The 25234-nt window shown below is 47.7% G+C and overlaps 1 protein-coding gene and 1 long non-coding RNA gene across 4 annotated transcripts in view; one reads left to right on the top strand and one right to left on the bottom strand.

Annotated features, from left to right (window-relative positions):
• Positions 1 to 1079, bottom strand: part of Capzb (capping actin protein of muscle Z-line subunit beta) — a 123157-nt gene extending 122078 nt beyond the window's left edge. For both annotated transcript variants that reach the window (XM_070037798.1, XM_070037799.1), the window contains exon 1: positions 952 to 1079. In XM_070037798.1, coding sequence (XP_069893899.1) covers positions 952 to 954 — 3 coding nt within the window. In that variant the 5' untranslated portion in view covers positions 955 to 1079. The remainder of the gene's footprint in view (positions 1 to 951) is intronic.
• On the top strand, positions 24 to 24271 carry LOC138838371 (uncharacterized). 2 transcript variants are annotated; one of them, XR_011375593.1, is made up of 4 exons: positions 24 to 188; positions 11022 to 11133; positions 11752 to 12000; positions 23619 to 24271. It is a non-coding gene; the product is annotated as an uncharacterized lncRNA (long non-coding RNA). The 2 variants fall into 2 exon arrangements; XR_011375592.1 differs by lacking the exon at positions 23619 to 24271 and adding an exon at positions 17991 to 20346.
• The last annotated feature ends 963 nt before the right edge of the window (positions 24272 to 25234 follow it).

Genomic DNA, 25234 nt, shown 5'->3' with positions numbered 1-25234 from the left:
GGCCCAGGGAAGGGCCCTGTGCTGTTCCGGGCACGCGGATGCCCGCCCTCCCCGCCCTCCCTCTCTCCTGCTCGCTCCCGGGCGGCCTCCCCAGAAAGGGCAACTCTGGAGCCTGAGAAGGCACAGCGCCCCGACCACCCCCACCGCAGCGACAGCCGCTCCCCTACTTCCCGGAGGACGCGCCCTAGGTACAGGGGAGGGGACACGAGTCGGGGTCAGGAGTGGCAACGGGATCTTGATGCAGGGGAGGGCAGGGCGGGGAGGGCAGGGCGGGCTGACGCAGACTAAGCTAAAAGTGTGACCAGTCCAGGGCCCCCGATCGTGGGGGGCCGAGGGCGGGAGGTGTAGGCGGGGGAAGGGGGGACGGTGGAGGAGAGGTTCAGACAGGACCACCGGAGGAAGGGAAGGCTGGGGGAGGGGGGAACCGAACAAATCCAAACTGAGGCCGCAGAGGAGTTGTCCGAGGTCCAGGCGAGGCCGCAGAGAGGGGAAGGGAGTTTGGAGAAATGGGGGCCTAGCCTGGGCCCTGATGGAAACGGCGGCCTAGCTGGGGCCGTGGAGACGAGGAAGGAGACCTAGCTGGGCCGCGAGGAGGAAGGCGGGGAGGGGCGGGGGGACTCCGCCCGGGTGGCGGTAGAGGGTGGCGGGGCCCGGCCCACGGGGCAGAGGGGGTCCAGGCTGGGCTCTGGGGGAGACTGGCCTGGACGCGGAAGGGGAGAGGGGGCTGCGGCCGGAGGCAGGGGCGGAGGCTGGAGCGAGGCAGGGTCAGCGCCCGTCCAGGCAGCCCGCGACCCCCTCCGGAACCCCAGGGGTGGCGTCCATCTAGGGTCTGGGACCCCGCCCCTCCCCCACCCTCCGGCGTTCGCCCCCTCCTCCCCGGGCCGGGGGTCGGCGGGGGAGGGGAACGCGAGCTCCGGCAGGGCCGCGGGGCCAGGGCCGCGGGGCCCTTACCATGGTGGCGGCGGCGGCGGCGGTCCCGGTCCCGGCGTCGGTGGCTCTCCCCCCCGCAGCAGGGCCCAGCGCTTCCACTTCCCCGGGTGCCCAGGAGTGAACATCCGGGTCAGCGCCCCCCTCCCCCCGCGCCGGGCCGCCGCCACCTTCCTTCTCCGCCCCGGCCGGGCCCGGCCCGCCCCCCACGCCGCCAGCTCCCGGCCAATGAGCGCGCGGGGCTGCGGCGATCGCCAAGTATGGAGCGACGCGCGGGGGGCGGAGCTTCGTGTGGGGAAGCGGGGTGGAGCCTGCTCTGGGGGGCGGCCCCAGGGCTGGGGGCGGAGCCTGCGCGGGCGGGGCGGCGCTGGCTGGCGCTGCACGGGGCCGGGGTGGGGAGGGGAAGGGGTGGGCTGGGGGCGCAGGGCTTTGGAGGCCTCCGTCAGCTCCGACGTCCGGCGTGCGACCCCGTGGCTGCCGATCGCGGGGGACCACGGGCGAGGATGCGGAAGGCACGGGGGCTGGGAGGGGACTCGTCCCTCCGCGCCCCACCCAGGAGCACACGCCTGCAGCAGCGGACCGGAACTGGTGCGGAGGGCGGCCTGGCGCGGCCCGGCCCAGCCCCGCGGGGACCCTGGCCCGGAGTCTCCGCGGGGCAGCTTGCTGAGGATGGGGACCTGGAGCTCTCCAGGGCCTCACACCCCGGCCTCGGGAGTTCACGATTCCGGGGCCGGCAGCGCCGTGGGTGGAGGACCTGCTGTTTACCAGGCCTTGTTTTAGGTGATGGGCTGAGATTTGGAGATCTCGGCCTTCCTGGCTACCTGTGACAGGCTATTGTGAGATGACCCAGGTTTAAAAAAGAGAGATCACTAGGTTCAATAAATGCCACGCCTTTTGCATACTTTACATTCGATAGGGAATGGGTCCATTTTCCCAATGGGGTTTCTTTCCTCTCTCCCCACAGTGACTCAAAAATTCCCCCTTCTCTATAATCCACACATAGGTGCTGAGCTTTCTCTAGAACCTGGATTGCAAGGCCTGTTGGTAATACCTATCTTCCTGGGCTGGCGCACCCTCTGCTTAGACTTTTTAAACAGGTCAGCTGGGAGGTGGGGGGGAAACCTGCATAAAAAAGAATTAGACCTCTGAGCTCTAGGTGAATGGAAGCTTGCACCTACAGCCACTGACAAAGCCTGCAGGCAATACTCTCAGGGACGGTAGAGACCAGTTTTACAGAAGTTCAGAAAGGGAGGGGCACTTAGGAAGTTGTTACTCAGTAAATATTTATTGTGCAGCTATGGGACCAAGCTCTGTATCAGAACTTGGTACAGCCTAAGCAAAACCACCCGTACTGATGTGGAGCGTTGCATGCTAGGCAGATACTGTTTGTAGGTTGAAGGCTGTTCAGGAGACCATCTGCTCTAAAGTAAAGATTGTAAAGATTAGAAACTGAGAGGGCTGGGCTGGGAAGGTGGCTCAGTGGTAGAGTGCTTGCCTTGCATGCATGAGGCCCTGGGTTCCATTCCTCAGCACCACATAAGCAGAAAAAAAAGCCGGAAGTGGCACTGTGGCTCAAGTGGTAGAGCGCTAGCCTTGAGCTGAAGAGCTGAGGGACAGCGCCCAGGCCCAGAGTTCAGGACCCATGCCCAGACCCAGAAAAAAAAAAGAAAGAAACTGAGAGGGCTGAGCCGGTAGCCAGGCTAGCAAAGTGGGGCCATGTTTTGTAGTAAGGTCAAGGAAGTAATATTTGATCAGGCAACTGAAGGGAAGGTGGATAGCAGAGGCATACACACTGAGAACAGCAATGGCAGAAGGAAAGAGGCCCCTGGTGTCAGACCTTGGTGGTGTGCACAGACGTCCAAAGAGGCCAATATGGCCAGTCTAGGTTGAATAAACAAGAGAGGCAAGAACTGACTTGCAATGCATGTACTGTGACTCCTGCTCCAAAAGGATGGCTGGGTTGCTGTGTTCCAAGTGGACTGTAGGGGGCATAGGGCCTTAGAATAGAAAGCAGCCAGCTTACCGTGGCTCACACCTGTAATTCTAACTACTCAGGGGACTGAGATCTGAGGATCACTGTTGGAAGCTAGCCCAGGCAGCAAAAGTCTGAAATTCTTATCTCAGTTGAGCTGTGGCTCAAGTGATAGAGCCCCAACCTTGCACAACAAAAAATAACTATCTCCAGCAGTACTGGAATTTGAACTCAGGGCCTTGCACTGACCAGGCAAGTGGTATACCACTTGAGCCATGCTTCCAGGTCCTTTTTTGCTTTGATAATGTTCAAAGTAAAATCTCACTTTTATGTCTAGGCCAGCCCAACTTGTGATCCTCCTACTTGTGACTCCCTTGTTTCTGGGGTAACACTAACTTACCATTTCACCAAGCCACAGAGTAAGATAGAAGTCTCAAGAACATTTCTGCCCAGGCTGGTTACCATTTGGTTCATTCATCTAGAGAAAATTGCATTCCTTCTAGTTCATTATATTGAACAAACATTCAAATTACTGGGGGGGAAAAAAACATAGATAAAGTGCTTCATCTTCCTCCTTTTCCCCCCAGTCCTGGGGCTTGAACTTAGGGTCTAAGCACTGTCCCTGAGCTTCTTTTTACTCAAGGCTAAGCACTCTACCACTTGAGCCACAGCTCCACTTCCACATTTCTGGTGGTAATTGGTGATAAGAGTCCCAGAGAGTTTCCTGCCCCACCTGGCTTTGAACCATGGTCCTCAGATCTCAGCTCCTGAGTAGCTAGGATTACAGACGTGAACCACCAGTGCATGGCCCAAGGTGCTTCTTATATATGGATTCTGTTAAGTACTTTATAAATATCAGTTTATGAAATCCTTATCTCAGAGCCCCAAGGTCATGTAGCAAAAAGATGGAGGTGAAGGCCAGGGTAATAGTATGTATGGGATGGAGGCAAGAAGCAATTTTATTCCCCAACATATTTGTTTTTCTGATACATTGGTAGTAGCATGAGAAGTAGGAAAAGGTCCAGAACTAGAGAGAGGTTTTAGCACTTTTTTTTTTTTTGTACTGATACTGGGACTTGAATTCAGGTCCTGGGTGCTGTCCTTTAGGTCTCCCCCACCCCCATTCAAGGCTAGCACTCTATCACTTGAGCCTCACCTCAACTTCTGGCTTTTTGGTGGTTTGGAGATAAAACACTCTCAGATTTGTCTGCCTAGGCTGGCTTTGAACCGTGATCCTCAGATCCCAGCCTCCTGAGTAGCTAGGATTACAGGTGTAAACCATTGGCTCCCCAGTTAGTTTTTAGTTTGATCAATCAAACCAGAGAGAAGTCCTTAGGGAAAGTGAGAGGATGAGTCCTTTGAGGGTTTGAGATCATTTTTGGAGACTTAAATTGAGGTGTTAGCCAGGCGCTGGTGGCTCACAGCTATAATCCTAGCTACTCACAGAAGGCTGAGATCTGAGGATTGTGGTTCAAAGCCAGGCCCAGCAGGAAAGTCTGTGAGACTCTTTTCTCCAATTAACCACCAGAAAACTGGAAGTGGCGCTGTGGCTCAAGTGGGAGAGTGCTGGTCTTGAGCTAAAGAGCTCAGGGACAGTGCCCAGGCCTCGAGTTCAAGCCCTACAACTGAAAATAAATAAATAAATGGGGATGTTAAGTAATAGAATGTGGAAGTCTGGAGTTGGGGAAAGAAGGTGGAGCTAGAGATAAACTAGGGAGAACCATCAGCTAAAAATGGCTCACTTAGAGGTGCATGCTGAGAAAAGAGGCTGAAAGATCAGAACCAGCAAGGAGAGGGGATGGCACTTAGGGAAAGAGAATCAAGAGAAAAGCGGTGCCCCCTCCCCAAAACCAAGAGATAAATTTTCTGAAATAAATGACTTGAAGAAAATGCGATTGAAAGGAACCCAGGTATATTAGGGCAAACGTGTAATCCCAGTACTAGGGCAGCTGAGACAGGAGGATCACAAGTTGAAAGCCAGTCTGGGTTATATAGTATAGTATAACCCTATTTAAAACACACACACACACAAAGCAGAACAGACAGAACAGGCTGGGCACTGGTGGCTCAGGCCTGTAATTCTAGCTACTCAGGGGTCTGAAATATGAGGATCACGGTTCAGAGCCAGCCAAGACAAGAAAGTCTATGTGACTCTTATATCCAATTAACCACCAGAGAACTGGAAGCAACTCTATGGTTCAAAGTGGTAGAGTGCTGGGGCTGGGAAGGTGGCTCAGTGGTAGAGCGCTTGCCTTGCATGGCTGAGGCCCTGGGTTCCATTCCTCAGCACCACATAAGCAAAAAGAAAAAAGCCGGAAGTGGCGCTGTGGCTCAAGTGGTAGAGCACTAGCCTTGAGCTGAAGAGCTGAGGGACAGCGCCCAGGCCCAGAGTTCAGGCCCCACAACCGGACCCAAAAAACAAAAAAACAAAAAAAAACAAAGTGGTAAGCCGGGCGCTGGTGGCTCACGCCTGTAATCCTAGCTACTCAGGAGGCTGAGATCTGAGGATCTCGGTTCAAAGCCAGCCCAGGCAGGAGAGACCGTGAAACTCCTATCTCCAATAAACCACCAGAAAACCGGAAGTGGCGCTGTAGCTCAAGTGGTAGAGTGCTCGCCTTGAGCTGAAGAGCTGAGGGACAGTGCTCAGGCCCAGAGTTCAAGCCCACGACCGACAAAAAAAAAAAAAAAAAAAAAAAGTGGTAAAGTGCTAGCCTTGGTAAAAAGAGCTCAGGGACAGGACCTAGGCTCTGAGTTCAAGCCCCAGAATGGACAAAAAAAAAAAAAAATACATTAAGGGGCTTGGAAGGTGGTTCAGTGGTAGAGCGCTTGCCTTGCATGCCTGAGGCCCTGGGTTCCATTCCTCAGCACCACATAAGCAAAAAGAAAAAAGCCAGAAGTGGCGCTGTGGCTCAAGTGGTAGAGCGCTAGCCTTGAGCTGAAGAGCTGAGGGACAGCGCCCAGGCCCACAGTTCAGGCCCCATGACCGGTCCCAAAAAACAAAAACAAAAAAATACATTGAAAGAAAGTCATATTCAAAGTATATTATTTGTAATTTCTCATTGCAACACTATGGAACATACTATTATTATTCCCATTTTATATATGAGGAAAACTAAACCAGAAGAGGAGTTAAATAACTGGCCCAAAAACATACAGCAAGGCATTCTGGGAGCAGAGCCCACACTCAAAACCCCAAATCTGATCATGTTACTTCTTTGCCCATAAACCTTTACAAGTTAAGAGGTATTGGGAACAACCAAAAGGCCTCATCTCTACTTTTTCACCTCTGCTACTCCTCTCCTAACTAGACTCCTTAACTTGCTTCTAGCCCTATTTCCTCAAGTTTCAAACCATGAAAGGGAAAGGGGGGAGGGGGTCACCCCAGTGTCCTGCATCAGTTTCTGACAATGTCTTGTGTTTCATAGTTCACATTCCCAAGTCTGAAACTAATTGGCCCAACTCATTTTTTATTGATGACAATCCATCAGCCAGGTCACAAATCAGTTCACAGATTGGCTGTCCATAGTCAGATCCCACCCCCTAGACCCATCAATTATTACTGTGCTCTTGAGGGCTGAAGGTAGGCAGGAAGACAGGCACTCACAAGTAGTAGTTTAGTAGTTTCCCCTCTCCTCTTTAACAGCCCCAACTCCCTTGAAGTTCCTACTGTCCCACAATTCCATCAGCCACTCCTGATTGCTCCCCTAAACTGCCCTTCACATGCCCTCTCACTCCTACCTCTATGACTTCCATATCTAATATTAGCATATTATTCTGCCGTATTAATTTCTTCCCTTCCGATGATTTTCCTCCTTCACTCCCTAGGCACTGGCTCCTCGGGGTTTTTAGGTTATGTCTTCACTATCTCATAAAAACCATCTCAAAGACTTCAGATGACCTTAAGCTGTGTATTGTACCAACCCACAAACATTTTACAACCTTGAGGAGACCTGCAAACCTTTGACCCTGCTAGATTTTCATTTATCTTCCCTTACTCAACGAGTAATGACATTATACTTACTTCCTTGCAAATCCCTCCCTTTTGAACTAACTTGCTCAGCCCCAGTGAAGCCCAGCTGAATATGGACACCTGAATATTTCTGGAAAATTAAAAGTGGCTGCAAGCTTGGTACTAGTGGCTCATGCCTGTAATCCTAGATAATTGGGAGGCTGAGATTTGAGAATTGCGGTTCAAAGCCAGCCAGGGCAGGGAAGTCCTGGGGCTTGAACTTAGGGCCTGGGCACTGTCCCTGAGCTTCTTTTTGCTCAAGGCTAGCACTCTACCACTTAAGCCATAGCACCGCTTCCAGCTTTTTCTGAATATATGGTACTGAGGAATTGAATCCAGGTCTTCATGCATGCTAGGCAAGCACTCTACCACTAAGCCACATTCCTAGCTCATGAGACTCTTATCTCCAATTAAACACCAGAAAATAGGAAGTGGTGCTGTGGCTCAAGGTAATAGAGTACTAGCCTTGAGTAAAAAAGCTCAGGGACAGCACTCAGGCCTGAGTTCAAACCCTATCATACCCCCCCCCCACACACACACACAAATATCTCGAACATCTCTGCACCATGTCTGCCTTCCCTTCTCTTACCATAAAAAGACTTGTTTCTATCAGAGCCAGTCCTGCTACAACCACCTAGAAGATCCTTCTCTCCTTAGTCACTGATTTCTCCCCAAATCCTGGATCATTATCATCAGCTTCCATACCCCACCATTTGTGTTATCAAAGGATTGAAACACCAACAACCAAAACCTTCTTGATCCCACATATCCTGCTAGCCACCTCTCCCATTTTTCTGTTCCTTTTCACGATTCTTTGCAGAGGCTCACTCTACATTGACTCCCGTTTTCCCCTTAGCAGGCAGGCTTCTAACTCCCACCTGCCCACAAATTTGGCTCCTTTCTAGCTGACCTGGGAAATCTAAGTCCTCTTTTAGAACATACTAGATGATCAGCAAAAGGGTATGAATGAAGATAATAGCATAGGGCTATAATAGATAGGGCTGATGTGAATAAGCAGATCAAGAATGCATAATGGAGTGATGTCTATTTTTTTTTGCTTTTTTGGTGCCAGTACTGGGGCTTGAACTCAGGGCCTGGGCACTGTCCCTTAGCTTTTCTGCTCGTGGATAGATGGCTAGCACAGTATTACTTGAGCTCCACTTTCAGCTTTTTTTTTTTTTTTTTTTGGCCAGTCCTAGGGTATCAGGGCCTGGGCACTGTCCCTGAACTTCTTTTGCTCAAGGCTAGCATGCTACCACTTGGGCCACAGTGCCACTTCTGGCTCTTTCTGTGTAAGTGGTACTGTGGAAGGGAACCCAGGGCTACATGCATGGTAGGCAAGCACTATACCACTAAGCCACACTCCCAGCCCACATTCAGCTTTTTTTTTAGGGGTTAATGGAGATAACAGTCTCACAGAACCCAGAGCCAGTGGTTTACACCTGTAATTCTAGCTACTCAGGAGGCTGAGATCTGAGGATCACGGTTCAAAGCCAGCCCAGGCAGAAAAGTCCCTGTGAGCTTTTTGTCTCCAATTAACCACTCAAAAACCTGAAGTGGCACTGTGGCTCAAGTGGTAGAGGGCTAGCCTTGAGCACAAAGAAGCTCAGGAACAGTGCCCAGACCCAGAGTTCAAGCCCCACAACCAACAGGGAAAAAAAAGTTTCACAGAAACTTTGAAGCTAGAAACTTTTAATCATTATTGGTTTACAGAGGAAAAAAGGGAAGGGAGATGAAATGACTTACCTAAGGTCACACAGATAAGTAGATGAATTCATCCTCACCTTTGGTCTTTCTGACTCAGAGTTCTTAACACCACCATACGTTACTACCTCCTGGCACATTGTAGGCAATGTACACAGATAGCAGGTGTCCTAAAGTATTTTCTGAGCTGAAGCAGAGTGGGAAGGAAGCTCTGAGCCTTATCATGGCATCAGCCAAGGAAAGGAGCAATGACCTAAAGGTTCAGCCTGTCAGCTGACACTCACCTAGTTCAACAGCCCTTATCTGGAGGTGGCCACATGCTTTCTATTGTTCCTTCCGCAATTAAGTTCCCCCAGCTGGAATTGTGTGGTTAATAAATGCACAATTATCCCAGGAGGCCAAGGATTGCTTAGCTTCTAAATCATTTCCAATTAACAGACCTGAGCCTGCTTCCTGTGTGGGAGGTTTTTTCTCCAGTTCCTAAACTACCTCTGTGTGTGTGTGTGTGTGTGTGTGTGTGTGTGTGTGTGTGTGTGTGTGTGTGTGTGTGTGTGTGTGTGTGTGTGTGTGTGTGTGTGTGTGTGTGTGTGTGTGTGTGTGTGTGTGTGTGTGTGTGTGTGTGTGTGTGTGTGTGTGTGTGTGTTGTGGGGCCTGAGCACTGTCCCTCAGCTCTTCAGCTCAAGGCTCTACCATTTGAGCCACAGCACCACTTTTGGTTTTCTGATGGTTTATTGGAGATCAGAGTCTCACGGACTTTCCTTGCCCAGGCTGACTTTGAACTGCAAAACTCAGATCTCAGCCTCCTGAGTAGCTAGGATTACAGGCATGAACCACTGGCGCCTGGCTCTAAACTACCTATTTTGTTTACCATGCTGGGGTTCAAACCCTCGGCCTCATATAAACTAGACAAGCACCCTAACCTCTGCTTTCAGTTTTGTTTTTTTTTCAACTAGTGTTTTGTTCTTTTGCCTCAGCATCAGACCTCAATCCTCTTATCTTCATCTCCTTAGTAGCTGGGATTTTAGGTATGCACTACCATACCTTTCTCACTTAAAAAGAAAGAAAAGAAAAGTTAGGGCTGGGAGCATGATTCAAGTGCTACAGCACCAGCCTAACAAGCTTAAGATCCCAAGTTCAAACACCAGGACCACTTAAAAAAAAAAAGTTAGTCAGGTGCTGGTAGCTTATGCCTGTAATCCTAGCTACTCAGAAGGCTGAGATCTGAGGATGGTGGTTCAAAGCCAGCCTGGGCAGGAAAGTCTGGGAAACTCTTATCTCCAACAAAGCACTCAGAAAACCAGAAGTGGCTCTGTGGCTCAAGTGGTAGAACCCTCGCCTTGAGCTGAAGAGCTGAGGGACAGTGCCCAGGCCCAGAGTTCAAGCCCCACGACCGACAAAAAAACAAAAACAAAAAAAACAAAAAACAAAACAAACCCTCAGGAGCCGGGCGCTGGTGGCTCACGCCTGTAATCCTAGCTACTCAGGAGGCTGAGATCTGAGGATCGCGGTTCAAAGCCAGCCCGGGCAGGAGAGGGCAGGAGAGACCGTGAGACTCTTATCTGCAATAAACCACCAGAAAACCGGAAGTGGCGCTGTAGCTCAAGTGGTTGAGCGCTCGCCTTGAGCTGAAGAGCTGAGGGACAGCGCTCAGGCCCAGAGTTCAAGGCCCATGACCGACCAAAAAAAAAAACAAACCCTCAGGGACAGTGCCCAGGCCATGAGTTCAAACCTCATGACCACCACCACCAACAAAAATTGTTATAAGACTTTCACACCTCTTAGTCTCCCTGCTCCTTGCCCCCAATTCCTGCCTTTGAAGTGTTGCAGAATTCTCTTCCTCACTCCAGTTCTTAACCTTCCATTCTTTTCCTCATTTCTGCACTGACATAGCTCTAAGGTCACCCATAATCTCCCTGTCAAGACCTTTCTCAGTACCTCTCCCCAGCAGTATTTGGTACTAGTGACTTGCTCTTGACATAGTCCCTTTCCATTGGCTTCCTTGACATCTCCTTTCTTTTTTTTTTTTTTTGGTCGGTTGTGGGGCTTGAACTCTGGGCCTGGGTGCTGTCCCTGTGCTCTTCAGCTCAAGGCGAGCGCACTACCACTTGAGCCACAGCGCCACTTCCAGTTTTCTAGTGGTTTATTGGAGATAAGAGTCTCATGAACTTTCCTGTCCGGGCTGGCTGGCTTTGAACCGCAATCCTCAGATCTCAGTTTCCTGAGTAGCTAGGATTACAGGCGTGAGCCACCGGCGCCCAGCCATCTTATGACTTCCTTGGTCTTAGTTTTACCTGAAGAAGGGCTCCTGCTCCTTGTTCTCTGCCATCTAATTTTCTTCTAAATGACCAGACTCTGTAGCAGGTTATAACCTCTTCTCACTTTAACAGTTTATTTCCTCCTTTCTCTTAGTCTGGTCTATGCTCAAGACTTCAGTTCCCAGCTGCCTCAGTTACTCCATTCATGCCTTCCACCTCCTACACTACCACCACCCAGCTGGCAAAGAGGAGGACCTAATAATGAGGTGAGGATTGCTGTCCTGGTGACAAGGGGAATGCAGAGAAGTGTTATCAAAGAAAGGAGACAAGGAAGCTGAAGAGGAAGAAGGAAAGAAGGAAGGGAGGGATGGAGGGAGAGGGAGGGAGGGAGGAATTTTGGGGGTAAACTTTGTTTTTTTGAGGGTGGGAAGGTTGAGACAGTCTTGCTATATAGCTCACATTGACCCTGCCTCTACCTCTAATGCTGGGATTACAGGCATACACTATCCTGCACAGTTTGGAAAACCTTCACAAGTGAATGAAACAGGCTCTTTTGAGGTCTCAATTCTCATCACTGGAACCTTAAGTAGAACTGAGTGCAGGCAAACAACAACAACAATAACAAAAAAAAGTGCTGATTTCTCTAGAAGACAGAAGTCTGTGCTTGGTAGGGAGGCAGACTGAGCTAGACAGTTTAGCTCAACGTTTTCCACCCCTCAACATCTTGAAAGAATGTGAGGCCAGAAAGGGGTTGGGGGGGGGGGGATACATAGACCACTGAAACACATGGCTTTTTAGCACAGCCCAAGGCTTCCAGACCAGGAGGGTATTTGACTCTGAGGGTAGACACATCATCTTAGGAGTTTTTGCTTTTGCTTTTCCAGTAGGTACCTGGGAGAACTCACCGCTGTCTGCTAGACCGGAAATCCTTACATCCTGCCCATATGGGGGTCCTGAGAAAGGCCTCCCACATGTGTGCCAGCTGTTGCGAGTTTTTATATGCATATTTGGGAGAATTCATATTCAGTATACTCCGCCTGCTGGCCAGCCCGCCGACTCCCCCCACCCCCTGCCAACCCCAGGTTGGGCTGGACTTCACAGAACATCTCAGGCTGTGTCCCCTTGGACTCTGTGTAAGTCACCTCTGCTCTTTCCTCTGACAGTCCCTCAAAAACTGGACTCGGGGCTTTCTGCTCTGTGTTTCCCCTGGAAACCATGTGCTTTGCATACCTTTATACTTGCATGGCTTTATGGGTTTCTTGAGACAAGGATGATGATGAGTCACTTGCCAGCTGTTAGCATAGTTCCTGAGTGGGGCTGTCACATGGTCATCCAGGGTGCTGACCCCACACCTCCATCATCCACGGCTCCTCCCAAGCGCCCATCCCTTGTTTCAATTGGACATTGCAACAATCCAAATGAAATTCAACCACACGCAGAACTAGTCTTAGGAGCCATGAAGTGTCAGGATTTAGAGAACAGTCTGGTGAAAGGCTGGAATAAATTTTCAAAGCAAGTTGGGGTCAGTGGTACACACCTGCAGTCCCAGTTACATGAGGCAGAGACAGGAGCATCTCTTCGAGCTGACAGCCTGACGCCATTAACAAGACCTTATCTATTTATTTTTGTTTTTTTTTTTCTGTCGTGGGGCTTGAACTCTGGATCTGAGCACCGTCCCTCAGCTCTTCAGCTCAAGGCTAGTGCTCTACCACTTGAGCTACACCACCACTTCTGGTTTTCTGATGGTTTATTAGAGATAAGAGTTTCTGGGACTTTCTTGCCTGGGCTGGCTTTGATCCGTGATCCTCAGATCTCAGCCTCCTGAGTAGCTAGGATTATAGGCGTGAGCCACCAGTGCCCGGCCTTATCTATTTTTTAAAAAGTCAGAGGGGTTGTGGATTTAGCTCAGTGGAACAGTACTTGTCTGACAAGTGCAAGGTCCTGAATTTGGTACTCAGCTCTAGAAAGAAAAAAGAAAGAAGAAAGAAAGGAAGGAGGGGCTGGGAAGGTGGCTCAGTGGTAGAGTGTTTGCCTTGCATGCATGAAGCCCTGGGTTTGATTCCTCAGCACCACATAAGCAGAAAAAAAAAGCCGGAAGTGGTGCTGTGGCTTAAGTGGTAGAGCGCTTGCCTTGAGCTGAAGAGCTGGACAGTGCCCAAGCCCAGGGTTCAGGCCCCATGACAGACAAGAAAGAAAGAGAGAAAGAAAGAAAGGAGAGAAAGAAAGAAAGAAAGTAAAGAAAGAAGAAAGAAAGAGAAAGGAAAAATTAAATTAAAAAACGAATTATGGAGTGAGGAAGGGGAGCTATGGCTCAAAGCAGTAGAACATAAAAGCTCAGAGACAACGCCAGGTCCTGAGTTCAAGTACCACTACTGACAAAATAAAAAAGCTCTTCATAAGAGACCTGGGGGTGGGGGGGGGATGGGAACGGATGGGAAGGGGAAACAAAGGAGTAGGCATCAATGCTTGATAAGAAATGTATTCATTACCTTGCCCATGTAATTGTAACCCTTCTGTAAAGTATTTTCACAATAAAAAATAAATAATTTAAAAAAAGAGAGACTTCCCCATAGCAGAAACTCCATATAAGTGAGGAAGTGCTACTGGTATCTCAAGGAGCAGTGTGGAGGATGAGTAAGGAACATATAGATTCATCACTGGTGAGCCTGATGTGATTTGAATGCAGGGCTACCTGATCCCAAACCTATGTTTTTTTTTTGTTTTTTGTTTTCACTCCTTTACCTGGCCCCAAACAAAGAGTTGTTTAGATGTTTTCAGCAATGATTATAATGATGTTAGAGTCTAAGGTTCTGTATAATTTACTCTGGGGCACATCTGTTGCTACATATTTCTGGAAAACTTCCACCACTTCCCACAAGTTAGTGAAGTTGTATGTAATAACACCCTGTAATCTCATTTTTATGTCAACATCATTTCCAGGCACTCAAAGGAAGAGGCTTAAAATTATTATCATTTTCTCCAGCCACCAGCCTAAATGTTTACGGATCTAGTAGAAGACTCTTGGGATCATGTTATAAAGTCCTTCCTCTTTCCTCCACTCCTTTCCTATTTAACTACTCCAACCATAAACTATGTGTTAGGCCTTTCTTTTCTTTTTTTTTTTTTTTTTGGTCCGGTCGTGGGGCCTGAGCTCTGGGCCTGGGCACTGTCCCTCAGCTCTTCAGCTCAAGGCTAGCGCTCTACCACTTGAGCCACAGTGCCACTTCCGGCTTTTTTCTTTTTGCTTATGTGGTGCTGAGGAATCGAACCCAGGGCCTTGAGCATGCAAGGCAAGCGCTCTACCACTGAGCCACCTTCCCAGCCCCGTGTGTTAGGCCTTTCTTACAGGAATAATTGCATCTTCTATATGTGTGCTGGTACTAGGACTTGAACTCAAGGTCTGGGTGTTATCCCTGAGCTTTTGTGATTAAGACTAGTGATCTGCCATTTTGAGCCACAGTGCCACTTCTGGTTTTCTGGAGATAAAAGTCTCACAGAAGCCAGTGCCGGTGGCTCACGCATGTAATCCTAGCTCCTCAGGAGGCTGAGATCTGAGGATCTCTGTTCAAAGCCAGCCCAGATAGGAAAGTCTATAAGACTCCTATCTCCAATAAACCACTAGAAAACTGGAAGTGGCGCTGTGGCTCAAGCAGTAGAGCGCTCACCTTGAGCTGAAGTGTGCAGGGACAGCACCCAAGTCCAGAGTTCAAGCCCCACGACCAACAAAAAAAGTCTCACAGAATTTCCTGCCCTAGCTGGCTTTGAACCTCAATCCTTAGATCTCAGCCTCCTGAGCAGCTAGGATTAAAGGCATGAACTACCAGCACCCAGCTATACTTGGTTGTTATGTCAGGTTTGCATGTCTTTGACCTTCTACTTCAAATAAGCACAAAGCCTAACTATTTTATATTTTATTGTTGTTACTAAGGTGTTGTACAGAGGGGTAACCATCTCATAAGTCAGGTAATGAGTACATTTCTTTTTTTTTTTTTTTTTTTGGTCGGTCGTGGGGCTTGAACTCTGGGCCTGGGCGTTGTCCCTCAGCTCTTCAGCTCAAGGCGAGCGCTCTACCACTTGAGCTACAGCACCACTTCCGGTTTTCTGGTGGTTTATTGGAGATAGGAGTCTCACGGTCTCTCCTGCCCGGGCTGGCTTTGAACCGCGATCCTCAGATCTCAGCCTCCTGAGTAGCTAGGATTACAGGCGTGAGCCACCAGCACCCGGCTAGTACATTTCTTTTTTTGGACAATGTCACCCCTTCCTTGGCTTTGCTCCAGTTTCCCTCTCCCATTCCTGCCCACAAGTTACAAAGGTCATTTTCTTTTTTCTTTTCTTTTCTTTTCTTTTTTTCTTTTTTTTTCTTTTTTTTTTGTCAGTCGTGGGACTTGAACTCTGGGCCTGAGCACTGTCCCTGAGCTCTTCAGCTCAAGGCTAGCACTCTACCACTTGAGCCACAGTACCACTTCTGGTTTTCTGAGTGGTTTATTGGAGATAAGAGTCTCCCCATCTTTCCTTCCCAGGGCTGGCCTTGAACTGAGATCCTCAGATCTCAGCCTCCTGAGTAGCTAGGATTACAGGTGTGAGCTACCAGCGCCCAACCACAAAGGTCATTTTCTATTGAACAGCATGGTCAAAGCCTAAATATTTGTTGGTCTTATGTACCATGCTATTCACCTATTATTTTTCTATAACTGTAGAAATCACTGAGCTGTTCTCAATTTGTGTTTGGAGGCTTCTAGAATAACATTCTATTTTTTCAAACAAGGACTATAAGACAGGTAATTTTAAAAGGTATGACAATCTATTTTTTTTTTGTCGGTCATGGGGCTTGAACTCTGGGTCTGGGCGCTATCCCTCAGCTCTTCAGCTCAAGGCAAGTGCTTTACTGCTTAAGCCCCAGCGCCACTTCCGGTTTTCTAGTGATTTTTATTGGAGATAAGAGTCTCATGGACTTTCCTGCCTGGGCTGGCTTTGAACTGTGATCCTCAAATCCTGGGCTGGCTTTGAACTGTGATCCTCAAATCTCAGCCTCCTGCGTAGCTAGGATTACAGGCATGAGTCACCAGTGCCCCACACAACCTATTATTCTTTTTTTTTTTTTTTGTCGGTCGTGGGGGCTTGAACTCTGGGCCTGAACACTGTCCCTCAGCTCTTCAGCTCAAGGCTAGTGCTCTACCACTTGAGCTACAGCGCCACTTTCGATTTTCTGGTGGTTTTTCGGAGATAAGAGTTTCACGGACTTTCCTGCCCGGGCTGGCTTTGAACAAAGATCCTCAGATCTCAGCCTCCTGAGTAGCTAGGATTACAGGCGTGAGCCACCAGTGCCCGGCACAACCTATTATTCTTTTTTTTTTTTTTTTTGGGTCCGGTTGTGGGGCCTCAAATCTCAGCCTCCTGCGTAGCTAGGATTACAGGCATGAGTCACCAGTGCCCCACACAACCTATTATTCTTTTTTTTTTTTTTGTGGATCGTGGGGGCTTGAACTCTGGGCGTGAACACTGTCCCTCAGCTCTTCAGCTCAAGGCTAGTGTTCTACCACTTGAGCCACAGTGCCACTTCCGGCTTTTTTCTTTTTGCTTATGTGGTGCTGAGGAATCGAACCCAGGGCCTCAGGCATGCAAGGCAAGTGCTCTACCACTGAGCCACATTCCCAGCCCCAACCTATTATTCTTTTTTTTTTTTTTTTTGGTCCGGTCGTGGGGCCTGAACTCTGGGCCTGGGCGCTGTCCCTCAGCTCTTCAGCTCAAGGCTAGCGCTCTGCCACTTGAGCTACAGTGCCACTTCCGGCTTTTTTCTTTTTTTGCTTATATGGTGCTGAGGAATCGAACCCAGAGCCTCAGGCATGCAAGGCAAGCGCTCTACCTCTGAGCCATCTTCCCAGCCCCCCAACCTATTATTCTTAAGAGTCACATTTTTAGCCAGGCGCTGGTGGTGCATGCCTGTAATCCTATCTACTCAGGAGGCTGATATCTGAGGCTCACTGTTCAAAGCCAGCCCAGCAAGAAAGTCTTCTAGACTCTCATCTTCAATGAACTACTCAGGAAAAGCTGGAAGTGGCACTTCCAGTAGTAAAGGACTAGCTTTGAGCAAAAGAAACTCAGGGACCACACCCAGGCCCTGAGTTCAAGCCCCAGGACTGACAAAAAAAATTAAAAAATTAAAAAAGCAAGTTGTACAAGTTCACCACCCCACCATCCGCGTACAAGAATGCTACAATAAAGGCTTTGATCCAAGGAGATGGTTATGAAAAAATAATCAAGAAGGTAAGTATTTGCTAAAGGCTTACCCCATGCCAGCTGTGTTTATTTGTTGAATTCTGTCACTCTATTCCTTGGGCCAAACAGTGAAGGTCCTTTCAACTCTGGTTTATTTAGTACCTCTTTCAACACCCTGTAATTTTGACTCAGGTTTTATCTGAAAGGAAGGGGATTTCTGGTAGTGTTCAGTTTGAAAAGCCAATCTAAGTACTTTGTCTCCCCCACCTCACCTCTGCTGCTCCCCTCCCCACCCCAGGTGTGGGCCGCCTCTGTAATTTTAACTGTCTAGAATCCATCAAAAAGGCATGCTGGGCTGGATGGTGGTAGCTCCCACCTGCCTGCAATCCTATCTATCCAGGAGGCTGGAGTCTGAGGATGACAGTTCAAAGCTAACACAGGCAGGAAAGTTCATGAGACTCTTATCTCCAAATAACCACCAAAAATCTGGAAGTGGTGCTGTGGCTCAAGTGGTAGAGTGCGAGTGTGCATGCACGCATGTGTACGTGCCTACACACACACACACACACACACACACACACAATGCTGGCCCAGGTGTGGCTGAGAACTCCAACTACTCATAATAAATTGGGGTGAAAAAGTCATGTTTTAAAGTACAAAAGGAAAAACCAATAATAACAAGGGTTTGGACTTTTGTTCTGACCTGCTTTGATAATATCACTCTGGTGATGGTCTCCATAAACAAATTGCAAAATAGCGAGATGAAAAAAAAACAAAAAAACTACGAGAACGTTCCACCCAGGCAAGCTGGAGTTATTTTCGGGACCAAGAAGACAGTGTCATCTGGGGTAAATATGGAGCGCCAAATCTGTTCTTTTAATACTCATCCTCCCTTTCTTTTTGTCAGGCAGAACAAAGTCAGTCATTTCTGCTGAATGAAGCTCAGCTCAGGGTTGAGAAAGTGCAGCCAAAAGAAGAAATGATGGTGAAGAGCAGATGCTCGGGATTATCCTGTTCACATCCCTGGCCTCTGAGACTTGCTGAGCCTGCAGTGGAGGCCAAGGGTGGAACAAGACTGATGCTCTCTTTAGATGGCTTTGGCCTGCTGGAGAGACTGGGATTGGGACCTCAGGGAACTGAGCTTTGATTTCCTGCCCCTTGACCTTGATTCCCAGGCCAGTGAAGGGGAGGGAAACATCTCAAGGCCACACTTTGTCTCTGGGGTATCCCCATCTGGAACAGATGTCATGTGCTCCCAGCCTCACGCTAGTCTCTTTGAACCCCTGACTCAGCGAGCCCTGGTCCAACACAACACAACTTAGCTCTTCTCTGCTTGAAGAAGCAATGTCAGGCAATATACTTGCTGAATTCTGGGATCGCTTCCTCTTAACCCTTTCCTCCTCTTGTTATTCTCTCTCCTCTCTTTTCGTGCCAGCACTGCAACTTGGACTCAGCGCCTTGGAAGTGTCCCTGAGCTTTTTCACTCTAGGCTGGTACTTTACCACTTGAGCCCCAGCTCCACTTCTGGCTTTTTGCTGATTAATTGGAGAGAAGAGTCTCAGGCTAGCTTCAAACTATCATCCTCAGATCTTAGCCTCCTGAGTAGCTAGGATTACAGGTGTCAGCCACCAGAGCCCAGCTTAAATATTAAATTATAAGCATGCCTGTGGAATATACACACGTGTAAAAGACAGAAAAGCAGGGCTGGGAGTATGGCTTAGTGGTACAGTCCTTGTCTAGCATGTATGAAACCCTGAGTTCAATTCCTCAGTACCACATAAACAGAAAAAGCCGGTCGTGGTGCTCAAGTAGTAGAGTGCTTGCCTTGAGCTAAAGAAGTTCAGGGACAGTTGCCAGGCCCTGAGTTCAATCCCCAGAACTGGCAAAAAAAAAAAAAGAGAGAGAAAAAATAGATCCCCAGCCCCTTGTTATTGATGATTTGACTAGACAATGACTTGTCTCCCCTAGGATTTTGCTCTCACCTGAAAGCTCAAAGGTCATGGAAAATGATAGCTATCTAAAAGTGAAAATTGATCAGGAAGGAGGAAGGAGGAAGAATATTCAAGTACTTGTTTTGTTTGTAGATGTGTATATAATATTGGAATTTAAACTTAGGACATCACGCTTACTAAGCAGTTGCTCTACCACTTGAGCCACTCAATCAGACTCTCTTTTTTTCTGTTGTTCTTTTTTGCATTAGTTATTTTGGGAATCAGGTCTCTCCTTATGCTTGTGCCTGACTGGATTGTGATCTGCCTGTTTGTGCTCAAGGAGAACACATACTGCTACTTTCGTTGAGTGTTTAGATATGGTGGCCTATACTATATTGTACTGGGGTTTGAACTCATGCATGCTATATAAGCACTCTACTGCTTGAACCAGGCCTCAACCTTTCTTCTTTAGTTACTTTTCAGATAGCCCCTCAAGTTTTTTGCTCAGGCTGGCCCAGAATCCTGATCTTCCCAATCTCCTTCTCCAAAGTAGCTGGTATTACAGGCAGGAACACACAGCCACGAAATGTGCCTTTTGTGTCCATTATTGTTCACACTTGTACTTCCACTGTTTCCCAATAATGTTGTGGCCCGTTTTCTTGCTTTCAGTAGAAGTAGCAAGTCATTTTCTAGAACTCAGACTTGGCCTCCCTGGGTTCTCTGATCTTTCCCACAGCTAGCCCATCCTCTTACATTATGCTCCAGTCTAATTCAAGCCATCCACACATGAAACCTCAAATCCTTTGCCTTGAAGCCTATTCTCTCTAGGGGAGTTAAATAAATGAAACATTCACACACAGGTTTACTCATTGCATTGGAAGCTGACAACGCCAGTTCTAAAACAGAGTTTGGGCTACCCACTCCTACTTAAGGACAGGACAGTTGATCAGAGGCTGAACTGGATGCCCTCTAGAGGGCCCTGGAGAGCTGAGAGCTTTGTATTCTAGAGTTCCTGGGAGAAGGAGGAATGTTCTGGAGCCATGTCTTCTTGGCATGAATCCAGCCTACACAAGAGCTGCTTGGGGCCTGGGTTGTCTAAGTAAACACGGATTCCTTGACGACTTTCCAAAATCAGAAACACTGTTTGGTTTGAACAGGCTGTGCTCTGTAAACCAATGCTTGAATATCATCAGGGCCCCATGTAAATATTTTAGCTACAGATCATAAGAATGCGATTTCGGGAGTGGGGGGAGGAGGATGGATTGGTTGTTTTTTTTTTTAATCTCATCACTTCTTCACTGGATTCAAAAGATGAATTATGTGTTATCTCTACGTCTTGTTGACTTCAGTGATGTTCTATCTATTGTTGGTAGGTACCATTCTCTCATTGGATTGTAAGTTCCTTAGATGTCTCTCCACTAAGACTGTTGGGATTTAGAGAAACCAGTAAAAAGTCACTTCTTCCTGACTGGATTTGGCCCAGAGTGAAGAACAGACACAGGAATTAAGAAGGTGCAACTGAATGTGTCATTCAATTGGCATAAAGCTCATGGAAAGTTTGGTTTGAGGTACCTGACTAAGGAGCTCATGATTGTTCACCCTTTAACCATTCAACACTGGACTGGAGGTATACCTCAGGGTACGGGCTGCCCTACAGGACTGAAGGCATGGAGAAACAGAGGGAAATTTGTACTGCCCAACAGAACAATGGAAGGAAGGTACTTTTTGAAACCATTTCCCCTTGCTGTAACAGAATGCCGAGACTAGGTAATTTATAAAGGAAAGAGGTTTGTTCAGGCCCATCATTTGAGAACTCCAAGAGCATCTGCTCAGTCTCTGGTAAGATCCATAGGTGGTTCAGTTCATGATGAGTTCCACATGTCAGGTCTGGCCACTGGCCCCAATGTACCAAAGAGACCAGTGGTGCTGATAGGCAGAAAAGGGAGACTCTGTACTGGTGCTGGTGCTGGGCTTTGCACTCAGAGCCGTGATGCAGTTCCTAAGCTTTTTCCACTCAAAACTATGGATCTCACCACAAGCTACAGCTCCTTTTTTTGGAGATTAAGAATCTCAGGAGCAGAAGTGGTGCTGTGGCTCAAGCGGTAGATTACGCACTCGCCTTGAGCTGAAGAGCGCAGGGACGGTGCCCCAAGCCCAGAGTTCAAGCCCCATAACTGACCAAAAAAAAAAAAAAAAAAAAGAATCTCAGGAGCTTTTCTGCTCAGACTGGTTGTCTTGTTTTTGTTTTTGTTTTGTTTGGCCAGCCCTGGGGCTTAAACTCAGGCTCTGGACGCTGTCCCTGAGCTTCTTTTGCTCAAGGTTAGCACTCTACCACTTGAGCTGCTTCTGGCTTTTTCTGTTTGTGTGGTGCTAAGGAATTGAACCCAGGGCTTCATGCATGCTAGGAAGCATTCTACCACTAAACCACATTCCCAACCCCCTAGAGTGCTAGTCTTAAGCAAAAAGCTAAGGAACAGTGCTCAGGCCCTGAATTCATGCCCTAGTGTTATAGCACACACATGCATGCACATAGATGGAGAGGGTACTTCTCCAGAATGGCAACCCTCAGATCTCAGCCTCCTGAGTAGCTATGATTACAAGCATGAGCTACAGTGCCCAGCTTACATTTATTTTTGAATCAGAAGAAAAGAAAGCAATAGAATGGGAATGGATATGTAAGAATGAATTCAGTCTGGATTACATTCAGATTTAACACAGTCATAAAATGTAATGTTTATCAGAACCCTCTATTTCTAGACCGCTGGGCTTAAACCATTACAGCTTACCAGCTCTATGAACCCCAGGTAACTTTTAGACAGGATGTCTGCAAAGCCTCACACATGAGTCAGTTTCTAGATCTCCAGTTCCCTCTCTGTAACCTGGGGGAACAGACAGCACTGCCAGGGCTGGGGCTGCGAGGATGCTAAGTTAACCTACATGCCACCTGCACTGCACCCCAGCTGCTCTCCCAGGCTCTATGAAATGGGCTACAGCAGACCTCGCTTTCCCTCCCCAAGAGGCAGCAAGGTCTGGACCAGCTCTGAGCACCAGCTGGCCCACAGGGTCAGAGTCTAACACCTTCCCCAGCACACCTACCTTTCCCAGTGTCTTCACAGAGCCTCTGGAGAGATTCTGATTCATTCTACAGCTGACCAGGCCTCTAAAAGCTTCCAGACCTCTGAAACCGTTTTCTTCTTCCTATCTCTCCTCATTCTAACTGTGGCCTTATGACTGTGGAAGCCTCTGCAGGAAGCAGGACACAAAGGATTCCCAGTTGAGAAAGGGTAAAAGAAGGAGCCCAGTATCTCCTGTCAGTAATACTAACCACTCAGGAGTTCAAGCCCTAGAACCAGCACCAAAAAAAAAAAAAAAAAAGAGGGAGGGGTATTACTGTTCAAAAAGAAATGTACTCAAGCCGGGCACTGGTGGCTCATGCCTGTAATCCTAGCTACTCAGGAGACTGAGATCTGAGGATCATGGTTCAAAGCTAGCTCAGGCAAGAAAGTCCATGAGACTATCTCCAATAAACCACTAGAAGACTGGAAGAGGCATTATGGCTGAAGTGGTAGAGTGCTTGCCTTAAGCTAAAGAGCGCAGGGACAGCGCCCAAGCCCAGAGTTCAAGCCCACAGCCAACCAAAAAAAAAAGAAATGTACTTATTACTTGACATATGTAACTGTAACCCCTCTGTATATCACTTTTACAATTAAAAAAGAAAGAAAAGAAATGAAGCTGGGCCCTAGTGGCTCACATCTGTAATCCAAGCTATTTAGGAGGCTGAGAGCTGAGGGTCATAGTTTGAAGCCAACCCAGGAAAGAAAGTCCATGAGACTTTTATCTCCAATTAACTACCAGAGAACTGGAAGTGGTGTTATGGCTCAAGTGATAGAGCACTTGCCTTGAGCTGAAGGGCTGAGGGACAGCGCCCAGGCCCTAAGTTCAAGCCCCACAAGTGATTTTAAAAAAAATATATCAATACGTGAGGAGAGAGATAAGTTTTTACCTTATTTTAATACTGTACAATACATATATATTAAAAAATCACACGGAATCCATAAGTACCCCATGAATATGTACAATTTTATGCTTTTCAATATCAGTTGATCAGTTAAAAAAATTAAATCCTCTAAAGAAAACTTTTCCCCTGTTTGTTTTTCCAACCAAGAAGCTCAGCACAAGATTTACAGTACAACTCTAACATCTGTGCAAAACTTGAAGCCACAGATGTTGGAGTGACTTTAGACTCTAATTCGCCTCTTAATTCACTTTTTTTTCCTCCCTAGTTCTTTTGTTTGTTTGTTTTGCTAAGCCACAACTTCATCATTTACCTTTTGATTTAAAAAGAAAAAATCACCTGGTACACATCTAGTAAAATCCTCTTTGGAACAAGACGGAGTGTCTAAATAAGCAAAACACAGATGAATAATGTGCGCTGAGCACCTGAGGTGATCTTATACTATCATTAATCTGTAAACATCAAATCAAGTACTTGCAAGGACAAATAAAATTCCAGGGCCAAGGGAAATCCATCTTGTCAGGCAGAAGGAAACAGCAAAGCATGAGGAGAGGAGTCTAATAAATATATTTCATATCTCTGTAAACAGGAAACAGATAATTGTAACAGCCAAGCAGCTGATGGGAGGAGGAGGAGGAGAAAAAAGAGGAGGAGGAGGAAGAGGAAAAAGAAGACTACTAGCTGTGGAATGAACTGGGAGAAGTTGGTATTCAGAGCTGTCCTGATTGAAGAAACCAGCAATCCTCTAAGCAAGAGGTACAAGAAGTTAAAGCTGTATAGCACGGAAACACTTAAACACATGAATGCATCATAAATCAAGGTGACAGTAATGACTGCTGTTGGCTGTAATCGGCTTTGAGCTGTTTCAGCAGCAGTGGGAATGAAGGGCCAAGCCTACTCTCCTCTCCCCTCTACTTTGCTTTCCTAAGAAGCCACATGGAATTACATGAAATTGAGTAAGTGCTGCCATCAGTCAGGTAGCAAGCAACAGAATTTGACTCCACTTGAAGCCAAAATGAAAATTCATTAAGAGAATAGGGAGGCTCATAGAAAACAAGAGGAAGCTGGGGAGTGGGGGGAAGCTTGGAAAATCAGCCAGAGAGAACAAAGCTCTGGACACCTGTTGTACAATTCCTAGGCAGAAGCTGTTATTCCCATTGATCAGGGAGTGGCAAACTATGGTGCACCAATGAATTCTGGCCCACTATATATTTTTTTAAATAAAGTTTTATTTATTTTTTTGTTTGTTTGTTTGTTATTGTTGTTTTATTTTGGCCGGTCAAAGGGCCTGTACTCTGGGCCTGGGCACTGTCTTTCACCTCTTCAGCTCAAGGCTAGTGCTCTACCACTTGAGCCATAGCACCACTTCTGGCTTTTTTTGCTTATGTGGCACTGAAGAATCGAACCCAGGGCCTCATGCATGCAAGGCAAGCACTCTACCACTGAGCCACCTTCCCAGCCCTAAATAAAGTTTTATTGAAACGACTTCTTTCTGACAACATAGCTCTGTCACTTGAGCCATAGCTTTACTTCCAGCTTTTTGATGGTTACTTGGAGTTAGTTTTTTGCTTTTTGTTTTGTTTTGCTTTTTGCCAGTCCTGGGTTTTGAACTCAGGGCGTGGGCACTGACCCTGAGCTTTTTTTTTGGTCAGTCCTGGGGCCTGAATTCTGGGCCTGGGCACTGTCCCTCACCTCTTTAGCTCAAGGCTAGTGCTCTACCACTTGAGCCACGGTGTTACTTCTGGCTTTTTCTGCTTATGTGGTGCTGAGGAATTGAACCCAGGGCCTCATGCATGCAAGGTAAACACTCTACCACTAAGCTACCTTCTCAGCCCAACCCTGAGCTTCTTTTGCTCAAGGCTGGCACTCTGCCATTTGAGCCATGGTGCCACTTCGAGCTTTTTCTGTTTATGTGGTACTGAGGAATTGAACCTAGGGCTTCATGCATGCTAGGCAAGCACTCTACCACTAAGGCACATTCCCAGCCCCAGATAAGATAGTTGAGTTGTGGAGTTTAGTTTTTGTTTGTTTGTTTGGTCAGTCAGTTCTCTGGTAGTTAATTGGAGATAAAAGTCTCATGAACTTTCTTTCCTTCGAACTATGATCCTCAGCTCTCAGCCTCCTGAATAGCTCGGATTACAGATGTGAGCCACTAGGGCCCAGCTTCATTTCTTTTCTTTCTTTTTTAACTGTAAAAGTGATATA

The sequence above is a fragment of the Dipodomys merriami genome, unplaced genomic scaffold (genome assembly GCF_024711535.1).
Source record: "Dipodomys merriami isolate MVZ:Mamm:240054 unplaced genomic scaffold, mDipMer1.0.p SCAF_28, whole genome shotgun sequence".
Classification (NCBI taxonomy): Eukaryota; Metazoa; Chordata; class Mammalia; order Rodentia; family Heteromyidae; genus Dipodomys; species Dipodomys merriami.
Note: the sequence above shows the minus strand (reverse complement) of the source record. Positions and strands in the feature narration are given on the sequence as shown.